The following is a 27,974-nucleotide window of genomic DNA, read 5'->3' on the forward strand; positions in this document are numbered from 1 at the left end:
GAAAGAAAGAAAGAAAGAAAGAAAGAAAGAAAGAAAGAAAGAAAGAAAGAAAGAAAGAAAGAAAGAAAGAAAGAAAGAAATTGCACATTATGTTATGTTACTAAATCAGTGCCGGAAAAGTACATGAATGAATTCCTCATGACCAGATGCATACGGGACACAATGCTTTTGATGTAAAATGGGGTTTACACTCATGATACTATTATATGAGCAGCTATAAATGAACCTAAAAAAAGAGCACAACTGTTGCATTTCCTGTAATTTTAAGACCATAAACAAGGCCCTTAAATGAAATATTTGATGAATTGATCAGTACTGATAGTATAAAACACACACACACACACACACACACACACACACACACACACACACACACACACACACACCCTTATTTTACGTTTGCGTCAATGTGACAATACTATTTGCTGACTTTTAGGCCATGGATGATCTTCATGCTATTTCTTCAGTACTCAGCATCAGTTCTGAGATACATAGTGATTTGGGACTATAGAAATTTTTATACAACATCGCCACCTGGTGGACAAACACAAACTGAATTATCGGCTTTTATTTATTTATACTGTGTTAAATGGACACAACATTGAAAGGACACAACATGGAACAAAATCAAGGGCTAGAATTACAGTGTTCAGGTGTGTAGCTAGGTAATTAGCACAGAACAGCTCTGGTCATAGGAAAACTTAGATAAGTACTCAGTGCTGCAGGAAAGCTGTGAGGTTTGTCATTATGTAATTTTTGTCAGTTTATTACTTATAAAATGATCAATAGCGATTTCTTAGTCATTTTCCCAAACACAGTGTTTAGTTGTTAAGCCACTCTAATGAAGGTTGTACAGTGACTCAGATGCAAGTGGAGTGAACTACAGCCAGTATGTCAGTCACAGTGACCTCCACTGGCCTGTTATAAGGTCATAATGGATCTAGAGACAATCCTCCATATTATTGTTTATGTTCACTGGTGCAACGAAAAAGAAAGAGAATAAAACTTTAATTAAAAAAAAAAACAATAAAAAAAAACCTGTATCTTCTCCATAAAAAAACATTCAGCAATATAACAAATCTTTAAATGACAAATGTAGTCACAGTTACTGACTACAGGTATGTTAGTGAATCCCCCAAATCCTCCAGGTTAAAACTGCAGGTCTGTGGAGAGATTCAGCTCTAATTCAAAGACATCCACACATCCAATCACAAAACAAACTTTACTAAACATTTATCAAATATTAAGTACATTCACTAAAAACTGACATCATGTTGAGGAGAAAATAATCACTGAACAGTATCTTAACCTGAAAACTAACCCGAATCTTAACCTGAAAACACCACTTGTTTGTGGTGGAAATAATATTATTTAACATCAACTCAAGTGAAAGAGCTAGAAAGTGAACAAATAAAGTAGCATTTTCCGAGATGGAAGCTTCACTGGTGTGTCTAATTTAGCTTCAAGATGTATCTAAATCCTTTCATTATTTCTGAGTTTCTAAAAGGAATCAGATTAACAGCACATAAACTCTAAATAAGCCACTAACATCCTTGTGTATTCACAGGATTTCAAGAAATCTAATAAAGGCTTTAATCTGATTTTATTTGCTGATTTCACACAAGTATATTATTAGTGTTCACTTAAACACAATTCTTAAAAAACTCTATGTTTAATTTTACATTTATCTAAAATTAAAATAAATAAACAGATAATTATATCAAGATGAAAAAGGTTTAAAATGTTATAGAATTTAAAGCAGATATTTATTCAGTAACATCAGAGATGATCAGTGGTGCTGAATTTCTATCATCTTCTTTGTATCGAGGACTGAAGTATGGATAGAGTTTCTCTAAGCAGAAAGACTGAGCAGTGAAAGAGTAGATTTGAGATCTAGGCTTCACATCATAAAAGGAGACCAGACCCTCCTCATAATCCACAAACACCCCCACAATCTCCACCTTCTCTCTCAGTGTGAAGGGAACAGGGGGAATATCATAAGCACTGCACTGATACTCATTCCTTAGTCCTATAGTCCAGAATCCATTCTGAGGATTTCGTGCAATCCACTCGTTCCTGTTAATGTTCTCTTTCACGACTCCTAATGTCCACTCAGTTTTCCCACTGACCTGCACCTCATAATAAAATCTCCCTGTAGAGAAACTCTGCTGTCCCACAACAGAGGGATATTTAAACCTTTGTGGTGAATCAGGGAGATTCTGCCGTGTGTCTCCATGTGTCACTTGTTTTCGATCAGCAGACACGGTAAGTTGAGGATGAGCTGTATCAGGATCCAGAGTCACATCCACTGAGAGAAACACAGACAATTTTCACAAAACAAAAATAATTATTAATTCACAGAAACAGTGACTGTTAGAGACAAAGATTTTTTTAGTTGCTTAGTCTCTCTCTCTCTCTCTCTCTCTCTCTCTCTCTCTCTCTCTCTCTCTCTCTCTCTCTCTCTCTCTCTCTCTCTCTATATATATATATATATATATATATATATATATATATATATATATATATATATATCGCTATCTCATAGTTAGTCTAATCTGTAATAAAATGTAACTTTTTCAAAAGGTGTGTGTATTTGTGTAGGTTGTTGGGGGTAAATGATGATTATTCAACACATTTCTGACAGATTTTCCTCACACACACACACACACACACACACACACACACACACACACACACACACACACACACACACACACACACACACACACACACACACACACACACACACACACACACACACGAAAGGTTTGACCACATTGAAGTTAAACTATTTCTTACCTCTACACGTCTTCTTCTTTAAAAGTTCTTATGAACACAATAATAAAATAATTAACATATAAATCTACTGCAGACCAAAAATATAACCAATAAAATAGAACTATATTTAAATGACAAAATACACATTCCTTAATTAGTTTTCAGTAGATTTTTTTTTTGCTTCAACTAAAATATACATGAGAATGTTTCTGCCTTCTGCCCCAAACTGCATCTTCCTGTGAACCTTCACCATGTTAAACTGCGTCTCTGTCAAAAAGGCCCATACAGTGTAACAGCCTCCCAGTTACCTTTATGATTTAATTCAATTAAATAATCATTACATAATTTAAAAGCACAGAGTCCATTCTTACCTACATATTGCTTCTCCTGTTGAAGGTCTGAGGCTAAAACAGAATGTTTTGAGTATTTTGTGTAAATTTTACACAAATAAAACTATAAAATAAATTCAGCAGTGCAATGTAGTGATAAGGTAAATTGACAACACAATCAGATTGCAGTTATAAAATGTAACTGTCCTCTGTTATGTTATATATATTTATGTATGTTATATATATTTATTAAATAATTACGTTCACCTAACAAAGATGAATATGATGTCACAGGTCTCTTATAAGTAATATATAAAACAAGTCATGTAATGTACAGTGACTGTGTTTGTATCTCTACTCTTCTAACAGAACTCTCTATGGAGTGAACTCAGAGTCAGCAGAACCTGAACCTGAAACTGATTCAATTATATAATCATTACATAATATAAAAGCACAGAGTCCATTCTTACCTAGATGGTGATTCTCCTGCTGAAGGTCTGATGCTAAAATAGATAAAAGCGATGAGTATTTTGTCTAAATTTTACACAAATAAAACTAAAAAATAGATTCAGCAGTATAATGTAGTGATAAGGTAAATAGACAACTCAATCAGTCTGCAGTTATAAAATGTAACTGTCCTCTGATGTTATATATATTTATTAAATAATTATGTTCACCTCACAAAGATAAATATGATGTCACAGGTCTGTTTTAAGTCATATAGAAAACAAGTTATATAATGTACAGTAACTGTGTTTGTATCTCTACTTTTCTTACAGAACTCTCTATGGAGTGAACTCAGAGTCAGCAGAACCTGAACCTGAATGTGCAAAAAGTAAAGTGTAAATGTGTGTAATGAAAATAATAATGTTAAATCATGTTATAAAAGTGTTGGGAATTCTGCTTAAAAAAAAGGTAGCTTTGTTTACTTGTTTTATTATTTATTTGAATTATATAGTATACTATTAGGTTTTGGACCTTAGTGTTTAGGACAAATCTGGACACATGACCTGAGCTGCTTAGACATTGACAATGAATGCACTCTTTTCTGTTCTAATAGAATCTGTGGACTTATGAAAAAGATAGAAATATTACATTTCTTGTAGCCAAAAAGCAGAGTTAGTATCAATCCAACAAGAAAAACACATGCTACAGCTGTAATGCTGACAGCCCACTTCCAAACACCAAAGACTCCACCTGAAATTAAAAAAATGTCTCTAGGTTATTTTTAAGAAACTGTACAATAGTTATTTAATAACTAAAAACACACTCTTACAGAAAGAAGTGCAGCCAAATCACCAACAGATGTCATAAAATGCAAAAAAAAAAAACAACTGCAGTAATAATTATAGTAGAAGGTTACAATCTAAATGTTTTATTTGATGTCACTTACTATTGATGATAATTTCTGTCTCAATCATGTGATGTTGTTGCTGAAGTCTGCAGTAAAACCTGTTAGAGTCACTATAATCATAAATAGTGATGCGGCTTATCACACTGAAGCCCTCAGTGTCTCTGTGTATCTGTGTATCTTCAGCAGTCAGAGTGACTCCTTCTCTGTCCAGCCACAGAACATCAGGTTCAGGTTTCCAGCCTCTGGACTCACACACTAGATTAATCCCTCCTGAGTTATCAAAACTCTCCATCATTATCACTGGGTGGCTTCCCTGAGCTACAGTCAATAAAGAAAAATAATTGTGTGTAAACATGTTAAACTGTTAATTAGAAGATTCAATAATGTAATGAATATTTTGTTAATTTGGAGAATATTTTCTTCACATGTTTTCTGTCCAAAGTGAAATAAATAAATGCTGATCTTAATACCATTGTCAGATAATAAAATGGAAAGAATAGAGAAATTGACAAAGATAACTGCAGAAGATTTCTATCCTGATCTTTCCTGCATCTTTCCTCTTTTCCCAATACATCTAATCAGCTAATTAACAGCCCTTCCTGTAGGGCAGGGGGTCTCTAGGATCATGGATGGAAACCTTGGATTAGACAGTCAGTGAGTGAACACCTACAGATTTTAAAACTGGTAGATGAATGCACTAAAAATTAATTATGTTAAGTATAACATTCAGTATTTAAAGCTTCATTGCAGAAGTGGATCTTACCCTCAACAATAACATGAAGAGTGATGTCATCATACCAGGATTTTTCCTCAATGAGGCACTTATATTCTCCTTCATCAGCAAGTCGGAGAGCTGAGAGTTTGAGTGAAGCATTGCCTTTCTGTAGCTCCTCTTTAAACAGTGATGTTCTATCTCTGTAGGACTGCACCTGATCTTCATTTCTGTCTTCATGATCCCTATAGAGATGCACTAATGAAGCCACTTCCTCTATTCTCATCCACTCCACTGTCATGTCCACAGCACTGGTGTTAGGTTTGATAAAACAGGGTAGAACCAAATCTTCACCAGCTACAGCAACAAGATGCTCTTCTGGACCAACCACCTGTAATTGTTCTGTATTTTCAGAACAATAACAAATACTTAATATTAATATCTATCTATCTAACAGGACAGAGCTTACTGACCCATGTGAGCTAAATTTAATTGTTTTAATTCCATTTAATTTGTTGCAAAAGTGTTTGATGAAAGCAAGGTTTATTCGCACGCACACACACACGCCCGCGCGCACGCACGCAATCACGCTCACGCACGCACAAGCGCACACACACATCTATGTTACCTGATTGAGGTTCCATAAAGTAGAGCGTCAAGAGAGTCACACAAATAAACATCTCTGAATGATTCACTATTCCTTCAGTTTCACAAGCTTAAAAACATCAATCTCAAAAACGCAAACAATTGTTAATAATTGTAAATAATTGTTATTTACAATTGTGTTATTTTCTTAATAAATAAAAGTAAATTACGCTAAAAGGCTTTCTTTGTCTGACAGGTGTGTAATTTTTTGTCGCTTTCGTTTTGTTGAGCCACACCTTTGTGTTGGACCTTTTTTCCTGCATTTTGAGGAAACTCATTTACATTTACATTTACATTTACATTTGGCAGACGCCCTTATCCAGAGCGACGTACATAAGTGCTTAAGTCTCTATCATTGGATATATTAATGCTGGTTCACTAGGTTACATAGTTAAGATACAATGAGTCTAAAACATTGTTCAAAGTTACAATGAAAAAGTTTCAAATTTTTTTATATATTTTTATTTTTTTAAAATAAATGCAAAAAATAGGGAAAGAAGTGCTACTGTTTCCTGAATAAGTATTAAATCGCCATTTGAAAATAGCCAGTGACTCAGCTGTGGGGACCTCTTGGGGAAGTTTATTCCACCACCTTGGTGCCAGAATAGAAAAGAGTCCTGTAGTGTACTTGCCTCTTACCCTGAGAGATTGTGGAACCAGTCGAGCAGTGCTGGGAGACAGAGTGAAGGTTGCAGCGGGTAAGATCAAGGGGGTGAGAGGTAGTTTTAGGTAGTAAAGTGACGTGACATATGGCTAAGTAAGGTGACCCATACTCAGAATTTGTTCTCTGCATTTAACCCATCCAAAGTGCACACACACAGCAGTGAACACACACCGTGAACACACACCTGGTGCAGTGGGCAGCCCTTTATGCTGCGGCGCCCGGGGAGCAGTTGGGGGGTTAGGTGCCTTGCTCAAGGGCACCTCAGTCGTCGCCGGCCCGAGACTCAAACCCACAACCTTCGGGTTACAAGTCAGACTCTCTAACAATTAGGCCACGACTTCCCCGGAAAGGATAGGGAGAGTGATGGTGAAGGATACCAGGTGATGATCGGAGACGTGTAGTGGGGTAACAGTCATGTCTAGCTGGAGAAGGACAGGTGAAAACCAGGTCCAGGACATTGGCTCGTTTGTGTGTGGGGATGTAGCTGTTGAGTGCCAGGGCGAATGAGTTGTGAAGAGTCAGGAGGGAAGAAGACTGAAGCACTGTCAGAGAGGAGCTATCGGAAGGGAAAGCACCAAGCAGTGTGTCCATTTCTTCTAGGAAGCCTCATGGGGGACCAAGAGGGCGGTAGACAACAATGATAACAAGGTTGACTGGAGAAATGGCATGGGATTCAAAAGAGGAAATGGTTAAATGAGACAAGATGAGATGTGTAAAGCACCATCTGACAACAATAAACCTGTACCACCACCCCTACCTGTTTCTCGTGTTGAGTGAGAGAAAGCATAGGCAGAGGATAAAGCAGCTGGTGTAGCAGTGTTCTGTGGGGATATCCAGGTTTCTGTTAGTGCAAGAAAATCAATGGAGTAATGGGAAGTTAAAGCAGAGATAAAATCAGCTTTCTTTACAGCAGACTGACAATTCCAGAGCCCACCTACCACCACTGTTTGAGACTTACACAACAGAAGAGGGTAGCTGAGGTTACTGGAATTGTGACCTCTGCTCTGTAGACGAGAGTGTCTGTGACAGTAGGAATTGAGTACAGAGATGGGTTTGAGGCACATATCTGGAGTCAACCAAGAATGAGATTTAAGGTGTAGTATTTTCGTTTGAAATTATATATATGACGTGCATCGAGGTGAAGGGAGGAAACAGGTATGTAGACTGTTTACTCTTTATTTAACAACAGCCGTGCTGGCCACAGCCTTCATCAGTCAAACACACAGAAGAAGAACCCACCACCCCAGGAAAATCCCTCCTCCTCTAAGCAGGCACTATTAAACATTTGTATAAGCGCACTGCACGATATAATACATAAGGTATGGTTGAATATATCAAACAGTACTAGACACTTAGAGAGATACTTACAAACCACTTTCTGAGAAAGCCCTGCCCACCTTAAGGGAGACTGAAACTACTCCTGATTAATAAGCTGAGAGAACAGCTAAGCAAAGACCAACACTATAAGATCAAAAATGGTATAGAATATAACAAAATTCGAATCACACTACTCTAGAACAAAGTGAGTTAAGCAGATAGTACACAACTTTCCCGGAAAACAATATATTCTTTTCTCATATGTAGGCAGGGCTAGCCCATCAAACAAGCAATACAGGCGATTGCCTGGAGAGCAACGAAAAGACGAGGGCCCATAAATCATAAAAATAATCTAGAAATTTCACAATCCTCAAAAACGCGATCAACAAGTAATACGCGCTGCGTGCGCAAGGACCCTATTGATTAACATAAGGATCACAAAAAAGGTAGATTAAAAACCCCACAGGGATTTAACAACAGACTTAACAAACTCTATAAACTCCCAACACAACAATCGACAGTAAAATGACAATAAATACGAAACAACAGTATAAATCTCCCCTTCAGATCTCCCCTTCAGCCACAGCTCGCAAACTTGGGGTAACCATGGACAATCAACTGTCCTTTTCCGCTCATGTTGCTAATGTGACTCGCTCATGTCGGTTTCTTCTCTACAACATTAGAAAGATTCAGCCATTTTTGTCCAAACAGGCTGCTCAGGTACTTGTTCAATCATTTCTAGACTGGATCACTGCAATGCACTGCTGGCAGGTCTACCTATGAACGAAAATTCATCCTCTGCAAATGATCCAAAATGCAGCTGCACGGCTTGTTTTCAACCTGCCAAAGTTCTCGCATACCACCCCGCTGCTGCGATTCCTCCACTGGCTTCCGGTAGCTGCACACCTCCGATTCAAAACACTGATGCTGGCCTACAAAGCCAAAAATGAACCAGCTCCCTCTTACCTCAAAGCCCTCATCACTCCTCACACTGCACCCCGCAACCTCCGATCTACCAGCACTGCTTGACTGGTTCCACCATCTCTCAGGGTAAGAGGCAAGTATACTACAAGACTCTTCTCTGTTCTGGCACCAAGGTGGTGGAATGAACTTCCCCTAGAGGTCCGGACAGCTGAGTCACTGGCTATTTTCAAGCGGCGGTTGAAGACCTACTTATTCAGGAAACACTTCAACTAGCACTTCTTTCCTTATCTTTTGCATTTAAAATAAATAAATAAATAAATAAATACAACCTTTGACACTTTTTCATTGTAACTTTGAACAAATGTTTTAAACTCATGGTATCTTAAGTATGTAACCTAGTGAACCAGCATTAATGTATTCAATGTTAGAGATTTACGCAATTATGTATGTCGTTCTGGATAAGGGCGTCTGCCAAATGCTGCTGTAAATGTAAATGTTAATGTATAAATAAATACAGAAAACATTACAAAATAGGAGCAGAGTGGGCTAATTTGCATAATGTTAATGACGCAATTGCAGAGGTATCAAAATACGTCTCATTGCCCATGCTTGGAAATAAAACATTTAGGATTATCGGTAAGGTAGTATCAGGTAACAAAGTAATGATCATGTTACATCTTTCAGATAAAAAATAAGACTTATTTTAGTGAGGTTGCCATGGTAGGCAATCTATGGCATCAAAACGGTATCTTTCAGGTGCTGAAAAGAGAAAAGGTGAAAAGTAGAGGAAGAAAAGCAAGCTAAAAGTAAAGGTATGTGCTACTTTACATTGTTTAAATGTGTATGCTAATTTAATGTAGAACCCTGACGAAATCTTTGGATTTCTGAATCTTTAACTGTTTTATTTTGTGTGTGTGTTTTGGGTCTGACATAAGGCACACATACGCTGACAAATGTTTTTATTTATTTTATTTATTTATTTATTTTTCTAAGTCATATTTCTAAAGGAATTTTCAAATGTGTGTGTATGTAAGATATTGAAAAAAAACTGGATTATTGCGTTTTCTGAAAACATCATTTCTTTTCTGTCCTATGAGAGATGTGGATTTTGACCTCTCAAGTTCAAGGGGGGGGGTTAGAGAAAAAAACGGACACGGGGGTGTGCAGTTTTTGGTTAACACGGGAAGTGAGGATATTGCGCGGGAAAAAAAGTTGAGTTTGACATGGAAAATTGGTCGGTTTGGAGAAAAACTGATATTAGTCAAGGCTCACGGACATTCTGAGTGACAGTTTATCTGTGAAGAGTTGTGGGTGTAACTTTTGGAGTTTGAGAGATTTCAGCGACAGTCTGCGTGCATTTCAACTCGTGAGTCAGAGCTACGGAAGAAAGCTAGCACGAGGATCTGCACGTGAGATACTCTCATATATTTATTTGTTTTGTTAGATTCAGATCTACAAATTGTCCGGAAGAATATTCCCGCGTTTGTTTTTTTTCAGTTCAGTGTTACAGTTTCTAGCTATATTTCGTTCGTAAACCGGAAGATTATACCCGTGTTTAATTTAATAATTCAGTTCAAAGGTACTACAGTGGTGTGTGGAGTTTGTCAAATGCGTGCTTAGTGTGCTTAAGAAATTGAATTCGACGAGTCAAAATCGGGAGTTCTGTGTTGAATCTCGCGGATGCATCAAACCCGTTCAAGGAGGGAGGAGTTCATCGCGGTTCCTTTCATCGTTGTCATGGAAAATGTCCCGGATGCTGTTTATCATCTCGTCTGAATGTGAGAATTGGAGGTGGTCATCCTGAAATTGGAATTTCAATTTTCCTCTGTTTCGTGAGTACATCGGCCTTGCATAAAAAGAGCTCCAACTAGCGCGGCATCTGTGTATTGAAAATCCCAGCTGGGTAAAATTTGAGAGTACAGTGACAATTGTTTTTTTCTTTCTTCATTTCTTTTGGGGTTACGTTTTTGAGATCTACTGTTGTGGTGAGTGACTGTGCAAATTTAATTATTTGATTATTTAAAGGAACACACAAAAAGGAAAAAAATACACAGAGACAAAATAGTTCTGAGGAAAACAAATAAATACATTTGTTGAGTTAATTTTTCTTTCTTTGAATATTTGTCAATTTGGAGGTAAACACAAACATCAAGTGAATATCTGAGATCTGGGTGTCGTGATTAATAGGAATAGTATAATTTAGAAATGTGTCTCTCTCCAGGTTATTGTTGATTTGTAAATTTCCCTAGACTTAATTCTCACATTTGAGCCACATTTATTGGAGAGAGGGCTACATTAAAAACATAAAAACTGTCCATCACACTAAAAATGAACCCACATGAAAAAAAAAAAAACAACAGTATTATACAATATCATTTCTATAGTATACTGTGGTAAAATTCTTAGATACTAAAAAAATGTACTATAGTCATTTGTAAATGTACTGAAGTCATGCAAGCTTCACTACTTGATCCAGCTGACTGGCCCTCTGTCTTATCAGATGCAGTTAGAATGGATTATGTAAACATCTGTTGGACTACAGTTGTTGCACTAATATGTTGCACTTAACAAAAAATTCTACACATGAATATATAAATTGTCATTTTTGTGTTTTAATTTCACTTGTCAAATTGCAGTGTTATGACTATTTTTACACCAATGGGACCCATTTACATGGTCTTGCCTGGGGATCAATAACCCCTTGGGCCGGTCCTGCATGTAGGAAACTCATTTTCCTACATGGTGCAATATTTGTAGTATTAAAGTAAACCGTTCACTCCACCCTGAAGGATTTATATAGTACTTCAAATTCCACATAGTTCATAGCATTTTCTAAATTCATTTTGTAGTGACATTTTTTTAATTGAAACATTTTAATGTAATGTTGATAATTTACTTGGTTTACCTACAAAGCCATTCAACACGAGTGAGATTTTACTATTGACAGACAGCTCTCCTTTTTAATCAAACTTTGTGTCATCATATTCAGTTGTATTGTATGTTTCATTCGGATTCAATTACATTTTAATTCTATACCACTTTTAACAATGGACCTTTACAGGATTTTTATTTATTTATTACAATTTATATTTATCCTTGATGAACAAGTAAAAGGAAAGGAAAAGGAAAGGAAAAACGATCTGATACGATCTGAAGAAGAAGAATTGAGAGGAAACAGATTCAAAAGGAAAGCCATCCTCTGGAGCACTGTGAAGTGTATATGATTTTCTTTACTGTACATTATATTGTCTTGTGTCTTTATATATAATATAATTCTGGACCCTTCAATCCTACTACTTCATTTCTTACTCCTCTTCCCTCCACCGCAGTTTAACTAAATTTCCAGGTATTCCATTAAAACTGTTTGTGTTTAAAATGGTGATAAAGTTTGAATAGACAGAATTAAGCCAAATAAAACTTAAAAGTGTTTTTAAAGAATGTAAATGTTTCCTATCAGAAAGGGAGTCTCTAACAACCAAATATTAGTATTTTACTTCATCTTACTATTGAAAAAATATTAATAATATTGACATTTCAAATGTGAACACCAATCACATCAGATCACAATGACCTGCACTAATCAATTAATTTTACTATAGAATTTTTACTTAATTGCTCTCTGTAATCACTGGATCTGGCCAAATAATTGAACCTTGAAGCATTTTTAAGTCATTACAAATGCACAATTAAAATGGGTAGATGATCTGTATGCTTTATTTGAAAGCCATTATTTTGTTAATTGATTGATCGATTTATTGATTTGATTGGTATCGACTGAACTTTTATTATAGGACACTCGATCCTGTCCTATTGCCTCTAACAGAAAAAACCTTCATGGTCTCGGTACGCGTTTGGTCCGGACCAAATGAACCGAACTATAGATGTGAAAGCACCTTTAATTCTTCACTCCCTAAAGTCTATGTGCATCAATGTTAACCTGCTTTCTGAAAGATCTGGTTTAACTGCGAACTCACATACACACACACAAACACACACACACACACACACACACACACACACACACACACACACACACACACACACACACACACACACTCCATAAAGTTGCAGAGAGTCAGGAGAGTCACACACAAAAACATTCCTGAAGTATCATTATCAAAAACAACATTATTCAGTTTACACTAGGTGCATCTCATCAATTGATCTCGTCTCAAAAACTCATTTGGTGTTATTTTCTCAGTAAATGTTAAAATATGTTAAAAACAAAACAAAATAACAGGTCTGTATCATATTTTTGCTCTCATTTGTGCACCACACATTTTCCCTGCTGGCAATCAGGTCTTTGAGTCCCGAACACTAATTGGAAGACTGTATGCTATGTAAAAGAAAGCTCTGCTATAGCATTTATCTTTACTTTTACAGATACCCATATCCAGGGCAACATACAAAAGTCTCTATTGATGAATACAGACTTAATAAATATTATAACTTTATAATATTTAAATTATATTTGGAATTGCACATTTACATTTAAAGCAGCATTTGGCAGACGCCTTTATCCAGAGCGACGTACAAAAGTGCTTAAATCTCTAACATTGAATACATTAATGCTGGTTCACTAGGTTAACACTTATCACTTAAGATACCATTTGTTCAAAGTTACATGAAAAAGGTTTTTTTTTTTTTTTAAATGCAAAAGATTTGGAAAGAAGTGCTAGTTGAAGTGTTTCCTGAATAAGCAGGTCTTCAACCGCCGCTTGAAAATAGTCAGTGACTCAGCTGTCCGGACCTCTAGGGGAAGTTCATTCCACCACCTTGGTGCCAGAACAGAGAAGAGTCTTGTGGTATACTTGCCTCTTACTCTGCGAGATGGTGGAACCAGTCACCAGACAGACTAGATAATTTATTGTAGTTATGTAGTCTATAATCATGCTGTACATTTGAATGTACCATTTTAGCCATTTGTGGAAAAAAGCTAAAAACATTACAAAAAAATGACTGAATACAAAACAAAAAAGATATTTATTCATTGACAGCAGTGATGATCAGTGGTGCTGAATTTCGAGCTCCTCTATGATTACAAGGACTGAAGTATGGATAGAGTTTCTCAGTGAAAGACTGACCAGTAAAAGAGTAGATATGAGATCTGGACTTCACATCATAAAAGGAGACCAGACCCTCCTCATAATCCACAAACACCCCCACAATCTCCACCTTCTCTCTCAGTGTGAGGGAGACAGGGGGATCAGCACGAGCCTGATACTGATTCTCATTCCACAGCCACACAGTCCAGAATCCATTCTGAGGACACCGTGTAATCCACTCCTTCCTTTCAATGTTCTCTCTCACGATTCCTAATATCCAGTCAGTTTTCCCACTGACCTGCACCTCATAATAAAATCTCCCTGAGGAGAAACTCTGATTTCCCAGAACAGAGGGATAATTAAACCTCTGTGGTGAATCAGGGAGATCCTGTGGTGTGTCTGCGCGTGTCACTTGTTTTCCATCATCAGACAGGATGAGTTGAGGATGAGCTGAATTAGGATCCAGAGTCACATCCACTGAGAGAAACACACACCATGTTCACACAACAAAACTAATTATTCATTCAGAGAAACAACGTGCCTGGTATTCTGAATGTGAAAAGCTGTTAAAGAGAAAGATTATATTATGTGTGTGGGTGTGTGTTTGTATGGGAGAGTTGGGGGTAAGTAAATAATGCTTTTTGATCACATTTCTGATAAATCACACACACGGGAAAGACTCTGATTTTACAACATTGAAGTTAAAATAGTTCTTACCTCTAAACATCTTCTTCTTTAGAAGTACTTATGACACAACAATAACATAATTAAGATTTAAATATGTCTACTGCAGACCAAAAATACAAACTGATAAAATAGAACTATATTTAAATTACCACAATATTTAACACATTCCTTCAGTAGATATTTTCAGAAAGTGTTTGCTTTAACTTAAATATACATGAGAATGTTTCTGCTTTCCGCCCCAAACTGCATCTTCCTATGAACCTTCACCATGTTAAACTGTCTCTGTCAAAAAGGCCCATACAGTGTAAGAGCCTCCCAGTTACCTTTATGATTTAATTCAATTATATAATCATTACATAATATAAAAGCACAGAGTTCATTCTTACCTGCATGTTGCTTCTCCTGTTGACGTTCTGAGGCTGAAACAGATAAAACAGTGGAGTATTTTGTGTAAGTTTTACACAAATAAAACTATAAAATAGATTCAGGAGTGTAATGTAGTAAAAAGGTGAATAGACAACACAATCAGATTGCAGTTATAAAATGTAACTGTCCTCTGATGTTATATATTTATTAAATAATTATCTTCACCTTATCATGAAGATTAAATCCAACAGTGTTATTTGTGCCGATTGTTTTAGGCTATATACATCTATTAAAATGTAATTCAAAATGTATTAAAAATAAAATAATACTAATAATAATCAGCTCTACTCCGTCCAGGGTGTATCCTGCCTTGATGCCCAATGACGCCTGAGATAGGCACAGGCTCCCCGTGACCCGAGTAGTTCGGATAAGCGGTAGAAGATGAATGAATGAATGAATAAATATTCAGCGCTGCCTTACAGTCACATTGTCCACAACGGGAACGCAGGAGGAGATGGCACGACTACATGTGATACAGAATAGCATGAAATACCCTTTTATTAGAGAACTGCAGAGCACAGTGCAAAAACGAAACATTTTCCTTCATGTACATCATAAAATGTCAAAGTCTGCAAATACAGTCATGAGGCACAATCGCTACTCATCATCGGTCCTAAATATTACGGTGTTCATTACAAAACCATGATGAAGAAGCATGTGCTCACTATAACAATTTCATCTTAAATTTTCACCCACAAATTAATTTTGTGATTTTGTCAGGGTGTTAACGATCAGTCTAATTGCTAGAAACATAAATCCTCCGGTGACCCGGGTATGTGATGCTTCATGATGACACTGCTGGCACTGTTGGAGGACTACGCCAATGGCAGAATAAGGAGAGAACGAGTTTTCAAGGACCATGGTGATTTCCTGGCCCATTATGATGACTGGCTGTTGAAATGTATTTCTGTGTTATATGTCATCTTAACCTCTTCTGATTTAATGTTCTTGGTTTGAGTCTGTCCTGTTCTTTTAGTGCTCTATCTTGACAGTATGAAGAAGACAAGATAGGCTGATCTGCTGCCCTTACTCGCAGGACATTCAGTTCCTCTTTGCTCATGTACAGGCTTCCTGACCTTCAATGCCTGGATAAGAGTTGTGAGGAAGCAGCATTCTTGCATACCCCTATCTATGTTGGAACCCCACCCCCCCACCTTATCTCATACACCACAGCTTGTTCCATTGCATATATATTCTGTTCTGAAGCTCAGTTCGCTGAGCAGCTGTTTGGACTAAACTAGATTTGATTTCACTCGTGTCGTTTGTTCTCTCAGTGCTCCGGAGCGCTCCTAAAATCCTCAACAGACAGACACAGATGAGCTTCTGGAGAAACTTTCTTACACTGGCTAATAAGCCGATTTAGATTCCCTAGAGCTGAGCTCTTAGATCTATGTGTTGAATTGGGTCCAGTATTAGAGAGAGCAACACATCGGAACCATGCAATCCCAGTCCAAATACAAGTCCTCACCACTCTGGGGTTCTTGGCAACCGGCTGATTCCAGCAGGAATTGGCAGACAGGTAAATTATTTATATAAAAAAACTAAAACTAAATAACATTGTTATAATTATATTAAAAACCAAATTGTTACATTTTCTACTTTTTACTATTGTTAAACTCACCAAGAAGGCAGTACATGATGGCTGGCTTCTTGGTGAGTTTAACAATATTAAAAAGTAGAAAATGTAACAATTTTGTTTTTAATATAATTATAACAATGTTGCTTTTATATATATAATTATATAATAAATAAAATATAATTATAACCTGCAGGTGACAGTGCCTACCCCTGAGACTCTGGCTCCTCACCCCATTTTTAAACACGCAGACCACAGAGGAAACTCATTATAACGAAGTCCACTCTCGTGCCCGCGCAGTGATTTGCATTGACTATTCATGGTTAAAAATGGGCGTGTACAGGGCGGGATTTGAGGCTGGTTCACGTACGCACATCTGCGGGTGATATGTGATTTATAAAGGGAACATTGCGTACAGGTGTGCGTACGCACGGTTTTATAAAGCGGATTTTTTTTTACATACACCATTTTTGGCTTTTGGGCGTACGCAGTGGTGTAGTCTAGTTTTTTTGTAGTGAGTATACTGTGATTTTTCCCCCCTCCCAGCCTCATACGCACCCATCCTAGAATGACCCCCCATAGGCACCACCACACTCACTAATGCATAAAATATGCATCTACATGTAATTTAGAGTATTATTAAAGACTGCTTATGTGTTATCAACATTCCAATTTATTATAAGCAACAAAAGACAGTCAGCTGATAAAACCTGTGCTCCAGGTCCCATATTCATATAACATTTAAAGCTAAATATAGCTCTTAAAGGTATAGTTCACCCAAAAATGAAAATTGTGTTATTTCCTCACCCTCAATTTGTTCCAAAACTGTATGAGTTTCTTTCTTCTGTTTAACACCAAAGATGATATTTTGAAAAATGACAATTTTCATTTTTGGGTGAACTATACCTTTAAGAGCTACATTTATGAATATGGGACCTGGAGCACAGGTTTTATCAGCTGTCAATTTTCAATGTACATTTAAGAGTGAACAATAAACTGTCAGGGTGCAGGGGGGTATGGACCCAAAAATGCAGAACACATACGACTTCCACAAAAAATAGATTTAATAAGGGAATGTTAATAATGTCAGGGAATAATCCAACACAGAAACAAATAGTCACAGAAAAAACAGGCCAAGCAAAATGTTCCAACAAGAGACTAAGAGAAGTATCCACAAACAAAATCAAGAAGAGCGAGTCCAGGAAAAAATCTTGAAGAAAACAAATGAATAATCCAACAAGGCCCTTAAGTCCACAGAAGGAAAAACCAAAAAATAAATCCCACCAAAATGTCAGAAAAATAGGACTGATCCACAAATGAAATAAGCAAAAATACAAAAAAGGGTCTCTGGCTGACAAAGGCAAAAATGAGTAATCCAAAAAATAACAAAAGGGAAAATCCACGGTTTGACACACACCCGGCTGAAATCCAACACGGAAAAATGAAAGTGAAACTTACAGGCCGGAAAGGCATACACGATCGGTAACGCGATGAGACAATCTGGCAAGGAGTGTTTGCAGACCGCGTGCTTATATAGTGAGGTGGATTATAAATTAGTGTAACCCGGAAGTGCCACAGCCAAGATGGCTGCCGCCCGGAAGTGGGCGTATAACATCTGACAGGGTAGGAAAAATATGACAGTACCCTCCCTCCTATGGGCGTCTCACGACGACCGACCAGGCTGGTCGGGATGCAATCTGTGGAACTCGGTGATGAGGTCAGGATCAAGGATGTGACGAGCTGGTACCCAAGAATGCTCCTCAGGGCCATAGCCTTCCCAATCGACCAGGTACTGTATACCCCTCCCACGATGCCTGGAGCGTAGGAGGCGCCGGACAGTGAATGCAGGGCCCCCATCAATGAACCGGGCGGGTGGAGGGGGTCTGGAGGAGGGAACCAAAAAGCAGGCCTGAACGGGCTTGAGGCGAGACACATGGAAAGTGGGATGTATACGTAAGCTGCTAGGAAGCTTGAGACGTACGGCTACTGGGTTGAGTATCTTGGCGATGGGGAATGGTCCGACAAAGCGAGGAGTGAGCTTGTGACAAGACCCCTTGATAGGAAGGTCCTTGGTGCATAGCCATACCCTTTGGCCGACACGGTACTTAGGTGCCGGACGCCGGTTGCTGTTAGCCCACCGGGCATAGTTCTGTGAGGACTTAAGAAGCACCTCACGAGCTCTTCTCCAGGTGTGACGGCAACGTTTGGCTAGGGCGAGAGCAGAGGGGACAGAAGCCTCGAATTCTTGGGATGAAAAAAGAGGTGGTTGGTATCCATAAGCAGCTTGGAACGGAGACATGCCTGTGGCTGAGGAGGGCAAAGAGTTGTGGGCGTACTCCACCCATACCAACTTGGTGGACCAGGACTCAGGTTGCTCAGCACATAAGATGCGAAGACCTGCCTCCAAATCTTGATTACAAGCTCAACCTGACCATTGGTCTGGGGGTGGAATCCAGATGACAGGCTGACTGAGGCCCCCAGTAGTCGACAGAACTCTCGCCAGAATCCTGATGTGAACTGAGGTCCTCGATCAGAAACAATGTCCCTAGGCAAGCCATGCAGTCGAAAGACGTGCTGGAGGAGGAGCAGAGCAGTCTCCTTGGCAGAAGGGAGCTTGGGTAATGATACAAAGTGCACCATCTTCGAGAACCGATCCATGACAGAGAGGATGGTGGTCTGGCCAGCCGAGGGAGGTAATCCAGTAATAAAATCCACGGCAATGTGAGACCACGGTCGACGAGGGACAGGAAGAGGACGAAGGAACCCAGCAGGTGGAGTATGAGAGCTCTTATGTTGAGCACAGGTGGTACATGCCCCCACAAACTGGCGAACGTCCCGGCGGAGGGTGGGCCACCAGAACGGTTGCCAAGGTGCGGGACACACCGGGGTGACAGAACAAAGGCGAGCAATGACATCCCTGGAGAACCTGGGAGCGTAGACTATTGGGGACAAAAAGTCTGTTTGCAGGACAATTGCTGGGAGTGCCTTGCCCAGAGGTGGCCTGACGGACCTTTCTCTCGATATCCAGTTGAAGAATCCGGACGGTCACTGAAGTGGGAAGGACACTTTCGGTGCTACAATCCTCCTCTTCTGGGGAGTATAAGCGTGACAGGGCATCAGGTTTACCATTCTTGGATCCTGGACGATAAGACAGGGTGAAGTTAAACCGGCCAAAGAAGAGACCCCAGCGAGCTTGCCGTGCGTTCAGACGTTTGGCCGTTCTGAGATATTCCAAGTTGCGGTGGTCGGTCCAAACAATAAAAGGTTGATTCACCCCCTCCAACCAGTGACGCCACTCCTCAAGGGCGAGTTTAACAGCCAGAAGCTCCCGGTCCCCAATGGCATAGTTCCGTTCTGCTGGGGTGAGACGGCGAGAGAAGAAGGCACAGGGGTGGACCCGATTGTCCTTGGATGACCTCTGAGAGAGAACGGCTCCTACCCCCTGATTAGATGCATCGACTTCAACGATAAACTGGAGGGCTGGATCAGGTAGAGTCAATATGGGGGCAGAGGTGAAGAGCTCCTTAAGCCTATTAAAGGCCAGCTCAGCCTCCGAGTTCCAGGTGAAGGTCTGAAGAGTGGAGGTGAGCCGATGGAGAGGGGCGGCAAACGCACTGAAGCCCCGTATAAATCGCCGATAAAAGTTGGCAAATCCTAAGAACCTTTGAAGCTCCTTGCGTGACCTAGGGCGTGGCCAATCCTTGACTGCCGTAATACGAACTGGATCCATCTGGATGCTTCCTACTGAGAGAACAAACCCCAGGAAGGTGGTCTGTTTAACATTAAACTCGCATTTCTCAGCCTTTACAAACAAATGATTCTCCTGCAAGCGTTGCAACACGGTCCAGACATGCACTTGATGTTCCTCCAGGGAACGGGAAAAGATGAGTATATCGTCGAGATAGACAAAGACGTACTGGTTAAGCATCTCCCGTAGCACGTCGTTTACCAGCGCCTGAAACACCGCCGGGGCATTGGTGAGGCCGAACGGCATGACAAGATATTCATAATGACCAGTGGGAGTGTTAAAAGCAGTCTTCCACTCATCACCCTCCCTGATGCGCACCAGATGATAGGCGTTCCGGAGATCGAGTTTGGAAAAGATAGTGGCCCCCTGGAGCAGTTCAAAAGCAGAAGACATAAGAGGCAGTGGGTATCGGTTCTTAATTGTTATGGCATTAAGTGCCCGATAGTCAATGCAGGGTCGCAGTGAACCATCCTTCTTACCGACAAAGAAGAACCCGGCTCCAGCCGGGGAGGAGGACGGACGAATAAGACCAGCAGCCAGTGATTCCTGAATGTATGTAGTCATGGCCTCCCTTTCTGGCCCTGTGAGGCTGAATAGACGACCACGAGGAGGAGAAGTCCCAGAAAGGAGATCAATGGCGCAATCGAATGGTCGGTGGGGGGGTAAGGAGGAGGCCTGTGCTTTACTGAAAACCCTCTTGAAGTCATGGTAAAACAGGCGGCACTGAACTGAGGTCCGGAGAATCATTGGGGTCAGAGGAGGGACTGGGTGCAGGGGGCTGGAGACAGTGAGATTGACAATGGGTACCTCACTTAAGGACACACCCACTGCTCCAGTCCAGATGAGGATTGTGTTGGCAAAGCCATGGGAAGCCCAACATGACAGGTGTCTGAGGGGAAGCAATGACCAGAAATGACAGCCTCTCATGATGATGTTCTGCTATGGTGACTTGGAGCAGCTTGGTGCGATGAGTGGCCTGATGGAGGATATGACCATCCAGGGCACGAACGATGAGTGAACAAGGCAAACGTTCAGTCTCAATACCCAGTTGATGTACCAGTTCACGGTCCATGAATTGTGAATCAGCTCCTGAATCTAAAAAGGCCGCCAAGTCGTGAGTCTGGCTGTCAAGCGTGATCCGAAGCTTTAGAAGAGGCTTAGAAGGGACTGAGTGCTGTTGGCTCACCACTGCCCCCTTGCTCAATGGCAAGCCTGACCTTTTGCCGGGCAAGAGAAGGCCATATGCCCAGCCTGTCCACAGTATAGGCATAGTCCGTTGACCATGCGCCTCTCCTTCTCACTGGCTGGAATGTGCCACCGACCAATTTCCATGGGTGTGGCAGAGGATGAGGGTTGTGGGGAATTTGGCAGAGGAGAAAAGCTGGGGCGAGGGGTAGTTCTCCAGACATGCTGAGGAGTTCTCTCAGCCCTTCGCTCCCGGATCCTTCGGTCGACTCGAGTGGCTAGAGAAATGAGATCATCCAATCCACGGGGTAGCTCCCGGCCAGCAAGTTCGTCCTTAAGCTCAGGAGAGAGTCCTCGATAGAAGGCGTCATAGAGAGCCGTGGGATTCCATCCACTATCAGCCGCGGCTGTGCGGAACCCGACTGCATACTCTGCCACCGAACAGCTTCCCTGTGCAGTCTCGAACAGTGTCCGGGCCGCATCTTGCTGCGGGAGCGTGGTGTCAAAAACCCTCCGTAATTCAGAGGAGAAAGCTTCGACTGAGGAGCAGATGGGTGACTGCCGTTCCCATTCTGCAGTGGCCCACAACTTTGCCTTGCCAGACAGGAGGGAGATAATGTAGGCCACTCTGGAGCGCTCTGAGGGAAAAGAGGAGGGTTGGAGCTCAAAGACGACCGCACATTGCATGAGGAAGGCTCGGCACAATCCTGGTTCACCATTGAAGCGTTCAGGAGGTAGCAGATGTGGCTCTCGGACCGGGGGCATGACTGGAGGAGTTTCGGGTAGTGTGGGGGCTGAGGCAGCAGGACTGGAAAGAGAGCCAACACGTCGTATGAGTTCATGAGTGACTTTGGTGAGATCCTGTAACTGCTTCTCATGGGCTGCAGAAGATTGTGATAGGTTCGAGAGAATAGTGGGCAAGTCTGGTGCTTCTGCTGAGTCCATGGTTGGCCAGATTGTACTGTCAGGGTGCAGGGGGGTATGGACCCAAAAATGCAGAACACATACGACTTCCACAAAAAATAGATTTAATAAGGGAATGTTAATAATGTCAGGGAATAATCCAACACAGAAACAAATAGTCACAGAAAAAACAGGCCAAGCAAAATGTTCCAACAAGAGACTAAGAGAAGTATCCACAAACAAAATCAAGAAGAGCGAGTCCAGGAAAAAATCTTGAAGAAAACAAATGAATAATCCAACAAGGCCCTTAAGTCCACAGAAGGAAAAACCAAAAAATAAATCCCACCAAAATGTCAGAAAAATAGGACTGATCCACAAATGAAATAAGCAAAAATACAAAAAAGGGTCTCTGGCTGACAAAGGCAAAAATGAGTAATCCATTATAATAATAATAAAAATAAAATGTACAAATGTCCTATCTACAATTTATTTCATTATTTATTAATTAAATAAAAATAGTGACGATGTTTATTTAAACCATAGACTGTATTTATATAGAGGCTCCAGCCAGTTAAGTCCGAGGAGATGTCAGCGGCGGTCAGACGTCAGAGCGGGGCAACAAATATAGCAGGCAGGTGTGTTTTGAGTAGTAGGCTGACTTTGAAGATGCTTTCGGGTGCGGCAAAACGTAAAAAGAAAAAAAAAATGGAGAAGAACAAAAGAAGAGACAGCGGGGGGCTTTGCAAAAGTTTCTGTCAGGCAGCTGTCTGACAGCTGTAAACGCGGTGGAAGATGTGGCGGGAAATGTGGCGGAAGACGCGGAGGCAGATGCGGCAGAAGACACTGTGGCGCCCGTGTAATGACGTATAAATAATGAATATCAAAAAATAGTCTGATAGATCAGGGGAGTCAAACTCAAATTCACAGTGGGCCAAAATATAAAACTGAGATAAAGTCACGGGCCAAACTGAATATTTATTGAAAAAATTAACTGCAACTGATATGTAATGTTCAACCTTTTTCATATGATAACAACTTTAGTTTTGCTTAAACACAGGATTTGGAACAACCAGAACTTGATATTACAATCACATAAGAAATTAAATTCTAAATAAAAGACACATCACTGGTGTTCATTTCGCAAACTTTGACTATACACTTTTTGACAAACTCTCCCTCATTTAAGGGCCGGGCAGATTTTGCAATCTCTGCTGCCACAATAAAGCTTTACAGCCTTTACAGCAGCTTCACTTTTTGATTTTGCTTTCATGAACATAGACTGCCGGGAAACCAGACTTTTTTTCATCTTCTCCGCCTTCTGGAGCTTCTGCTTTACGTCCAGGTCCTTATACTTCTCATAATGTTTCGTGTCATAGTGTCTTCTTATGTTATATTCTTTCCTTACAGACACGTTAGCTCCGTTAGCACACAAGACAAACTGGTCTGTCCTTTATATTGGTGAACAGATAATCTGCCTCCCTCCTGTCTTGAAAGCTCCTATTGTCCATCTTTCGTTTGGCCATTTTTGCGGAGGGTGGAATTAACTTGCCCGAAGTGACTGTAACATGGTTGTTAACGACTGTCAACAGAGAATGAGGGGCGCTTGCTGTTCGTGATTACGCGTCAATACAGTGGCAAGGCATTCTGGGATTTGTAGTATTAGCGGAGCATGCGGCTAGCCAGCTGTAATGCACATTTGATATGATCTTGCAGGCCAAATATAATTACACCAGGCCAGGGTTTGACACCAATGTGATAGATTGTTTAATATACAACATAACCAATTTGTAACTAAAGACTGGGCTATGTAAAATGTGAATTAACTTTTATTAGTAACTTTGGTAAGTTTCAGATTTCAATTCATAAATAACATCGATGGAGGGGGGCCCAAAAAATGCAGCCTGCCTAGTGTAGTCCATTTATTTAATCCGGCTCTGTATGTATCCTCACACTTTTTAAGTGGGTATACGGAAATCCTTGGTCTTTCCTAATGGGTATACGGCGTATACCTGCGTATCACGTAGACTACACCACTTGGCGTACGTAAACATTTAGTAGGGATCCTACGCACAGTTTTATAAATGAGACCCCAGGTCTAAATGCCCTCCAAAACGGTTTCTATGTCAGATGAACCTGGACAGGTGTAAATGCATGTGGTTGTTCAAGCCACATACGTCAGCGCTATACTCCTCCCAAACGGAAGTACGTCACTCGCAGGTGACTCGCGAATCGTACATTGTGCCATAAACAAATATTTCCCACCAGTGCTGGCTCCGATCTTTCACCCAGGTGTCTCGTTTGGTCTTAAAATGCACTGCTGCTGCCAGCGAAAATGCAGCAAACAGTAAATGCTGTTTTTTGTAGCAAACGCATATACCAAAGCGTGTTCCATTTCAATTACCCCGGAAATGAGGTAAAATGCAATTTGCAGCAATGTCTGGTATCCCAAATGTAATCGGCGCAATTGACTGCTCTCATGTTGCTATAAGGGCACCATCTGAAAATGAATTTGCTTATGTTAATAGAAAGTTATGTGCATTCTATTAATGCGCATACACCAAAGCGTGTTCCATTTCAATTACCCCGGAAATGAGGTAAAATATATTTGCATCCAGGCGGAAGTAAAAAGAACAGATTGATATCCGATTCACCAAGACACATTTATGTGGCATAATGTAAATGGAAAATAAGGTAGTTTTGTTTATTTATTTTATTATTTATTTGAATTACATAGTATACTATTAAGTTTTGGTGACTCTTATTTTCACCACATCCTTATTGTTTAGGACAAATCTGGACACATGACCTGAGCTGCCCAGAAATTGTTCTAATAGAATCTGAGGATTTTGGAAAATGATAGAAATATTACCTTTCTTGTAGCCAAAAAGCAGAGTTAGTATCAATCCAACAAGAAAAAGACATGTTACAACTGAAATGCTGACAGCCCACTTCCAAACACCAAAGACTTCACCTGAAATTACAATAATGTCTCTAAGTTATTTTTACAATCGTTATTTAATAACTAAAAATACACTCTTACAGAAAGAACTGCAGTCAAATCACCAACAGATGTCATTAAAAGCAAAAAAAAAAAAAAAAAAAAAATACAGTAATGATTACAGTAGAATGTTACAATCTAAATCTAAATGTTTTATTTGAGTCACTTACTATTGATGATAATCTCTGTCTCCATCATGTGATGTTGTTGCTGAAGTCTGCAGTAAAACCTGTTAGAGTTGCTATAATCATAAATAGCGATGCGGCTTTTCACACTGAAGCCCTCAGTGTCTCTGTGTATCTGTGTATCTTCAGCAGTCAGAGTGACTCCTTCTCTGTCCAGCCACAGAACATCAGGTTCAGGGTTCCAGCCTCTGGACTCACACACTAGATTAATCCCTCCTGAGTTATCAAAACTCTCCATCATTATCACCGGGTGGCTTCCCTGAGCTACAGACAATAATGAAAAAATAATAATATTAGCATTTAATGATACAAACAGACAGTAATAAACATCAATTAGAAAAGAAAACATCAATAATAATAATAATAATAATAATAATAGAACAACAGTAATTAAATCTTCCCAACAGAGGTTCAACACTAAATACTAAAACCAAGACAAGGCAAAATTTAATTTTTCTGTAATTTTGTTAAACTTTCATCATACAACATGTTCTTACCCTCTACAATGACCTTCACAGTGATGTCATCGTACCAGGATTTGTCCTCAACAAAACACTTATATTCTCCTTCATCAGAGACTCTGAGATCTGAGAGTTTGAGTGAAGCGTTGCCTTTCTGTAGCTCCTCTTTAAACAGTGATGTTCTTCCTCTATAGGACTGAGCCTGAGCTTCATTTTTGTCTTCATGATCCCTAAAGAGATGCACTAATGAGTCTTCTACATAGAGTTTGAACCACTCCACTGTCATGTCCACAGCACTGGTGATGGGTTTGATAAAACAGGGCAGAACCAGATCTTCACCAGCTACAGCTACGAGAGGCTCTTTTGGACCAACCACCTGTAATTGTTCTGTTTTTTCAGAAAAGAAACAGAAACTTAATATCAATATCAATCTCTCTCTCTCTCTCTCTCTCTCTCTCTCTCTCTCTCTCTCTCTCTATACTGTGTATGTGTGTGTGTGCATGTATATATATATATATATATATATATATATATATATATATATATATATATATATATATATATATATATATACACACGCACACACACACACACACAGACACACAGACAAACACACACAAAATGTGTTACCGGATTGAGATTCCATAAAGTTGTAGACAGTCAGGAGAGTCACACAAATACACGTCGCTGAATGAATGTTGATCATTATTCCTCAGGTCTGTTTCACAAGCTACCAATTACATCTCAAAACCTGAAAATAATGAATAATTATTTGTTATTTACTTAATAAAATGCTAAATTACACCGACAGGTCTGTACAGTATGTTGCTGTTGCTTTCGTTTTCTTGCACCAAACCTTTGTACCCTAAACGTGTTTTCCTGTTTTGAGTGTGGACATTAAGGTAACTACTTTTCCTACAGTACACGTTGCAACAACCAGACGCTGTAATATTTAAAGTAAACTGCTCACTCATTTATTATCGCTATAATCCACCCAGAAGGATTTATAGAACACTTAATATTACATAAAGTGTACAGAATTATTTCTACATTTATTTTGTAATTGCATTGCAAGTTGTCTGTTTTTATTTAAACCTTTTTAATGGACATGTCGATTATTTATTTGGTGTACCTACAATGGTGTTCAATATGAGTGAGATTTAGGCCACTTTCTCTATTCTCATCCACTCCACTGTCATGTCCACAGCACTAGTGTTGGGTTTGATAAAACAGGGCAGAACCAGATCTTCACCAGCTACAGCAACAAGAGGCTCTTCTGGACCGACCACCTGTAATGGTTCTGTGTTTTCAGAAAAGAAACAGAAACTATCTATCTATCTATCTATCTATCTATCTATCTATCTATCTATCTATCTATCTATCTATCTATCTATCTATCTGTCTATCTATCTAGACAAAATTACTTATATTCATAAGTGATAACATAAGTAATTTTATTTATTATTTTAAGGTCCCATGTACTGCTAAAACTAAACTAAAAACACGTTTCCTAAATCATCAAGAAAGAGGAAAAGTAAAAAAAAAAAAGTAAAAAAAAAAATGACTGTTCTAAAGCAAATCTAACAACAACATTTATAATGAACTTAAAAACATTACAATTTATACACTTTTAAATATTATGATTTCTTGTAATATTGTAGCATACAGTTTTATTTTATATTACTCTTATGATATCTGAAGTTCTGAAGTGATGTTAATTTTTGATTAAATCAACACCTCCAGTGTGAACATTTGCAGATCGCCCCTCTGAAAAAATAGTCTTTTTACTCAGTTTTCAATTTTACACCACTGACAGTTGTGCAGAGAAGATGTTTTTCTTTAAAAAAGGTATTCACTTGCCTGCACTACAGGGAAATGTTAATATCCCATGATAAACATGTGTATTAGAATCACTATTATTGACAAGTATAGGGATTTTTATATTTAGAAGAAATTTGTTTTGGTGACCTGATGCATAGCAATATCAAGTTATATATAAATATGAAGAGCCTATAAAAAACAATAAGAAAAATAAGA

At 39.4% G+C, this 27,974-nt stretch overlaps 1 protein-coding gene across 1 annotated transcript; it reads right to left on the bottom strand.

Annotated features, from left to right (window-relative positions):
- Positions 1-566: 566 nt before the first annotated feature.
- On the bottom strand, positions 567-26,849 carry LOC125138453 (butyrophilin subfamily 2 member A2-like). Its single transcript, XM_047819769.1, has 13 exons — positions 26,568-26,849; positions 25,974-26,324; positions 25,462-25,740; positions 25,163-25,264; positions 14,842-14,874; positions 14,486-14,512; positions 5,225-5,575; positions 4,501-4,779; positions 4,203-4,304; positions 3,578-3,610; positions 3,150-3,182; positions 2,800-2,826; positions 567-2,308 (listed from the first exon to the last, which is right to left on the bottom strand). Exons 1-13 carry the CDS (start codon positions 26,641-26,643, stop codon positions 1,767-1,769), a joined length of 2,235 nt encoding a protein of 744 aa, XP_047675725.1. The 5' UTR covers positions 26,644-26,849; the 3' UTR covers positions 567-1,766.
- Positions 26,850-27,974: the final 1,125 nt, after the last annotated feature.

The sequence above is a fragment of the Tachysurus fulvidraco genome, chromosome 1, assembly GCF_022655615.1.
Source record: "Tachysurus fulvidraco isolate hzauxx_2018 chromosome 1, HZAU_PFXX_2.0, whole genome shotgun sequence".
NCBI lineage: Eukaryota > Metazoa > Chordata > Actinopteri > Siluriformes > Bagridae > Tachysurus > Tachysurus fulvidraco.

What these genes read in the sequence shown, in the direction of transcription:
- LOC125138453 (XM_047819769.1), bottom strand. Translation starts at nt 26,643, where the DNA reads ATGATCAACATTCATTCAGCGACGTGTATTTGTGTGACTCTCCTGACT. An exon ending in GCTTTTTGGCTACAAGAAAT is followed by an intron (nt 3,611 to 4,202) that starts GTAATATTTCTA and finishes TATCTATTTTAG; the next exon opens with CATCAGACCTTCAGCAGGAG. An exon ending in GCAGGAGAATCACCATCTAG is followed by an intron (nt 3,183 to 3,577) that starts GTAAGAATGGAC and finishes ATTCTGTTTTAG; the next exon opens with CCTCAGACCTTCAACAGGAG.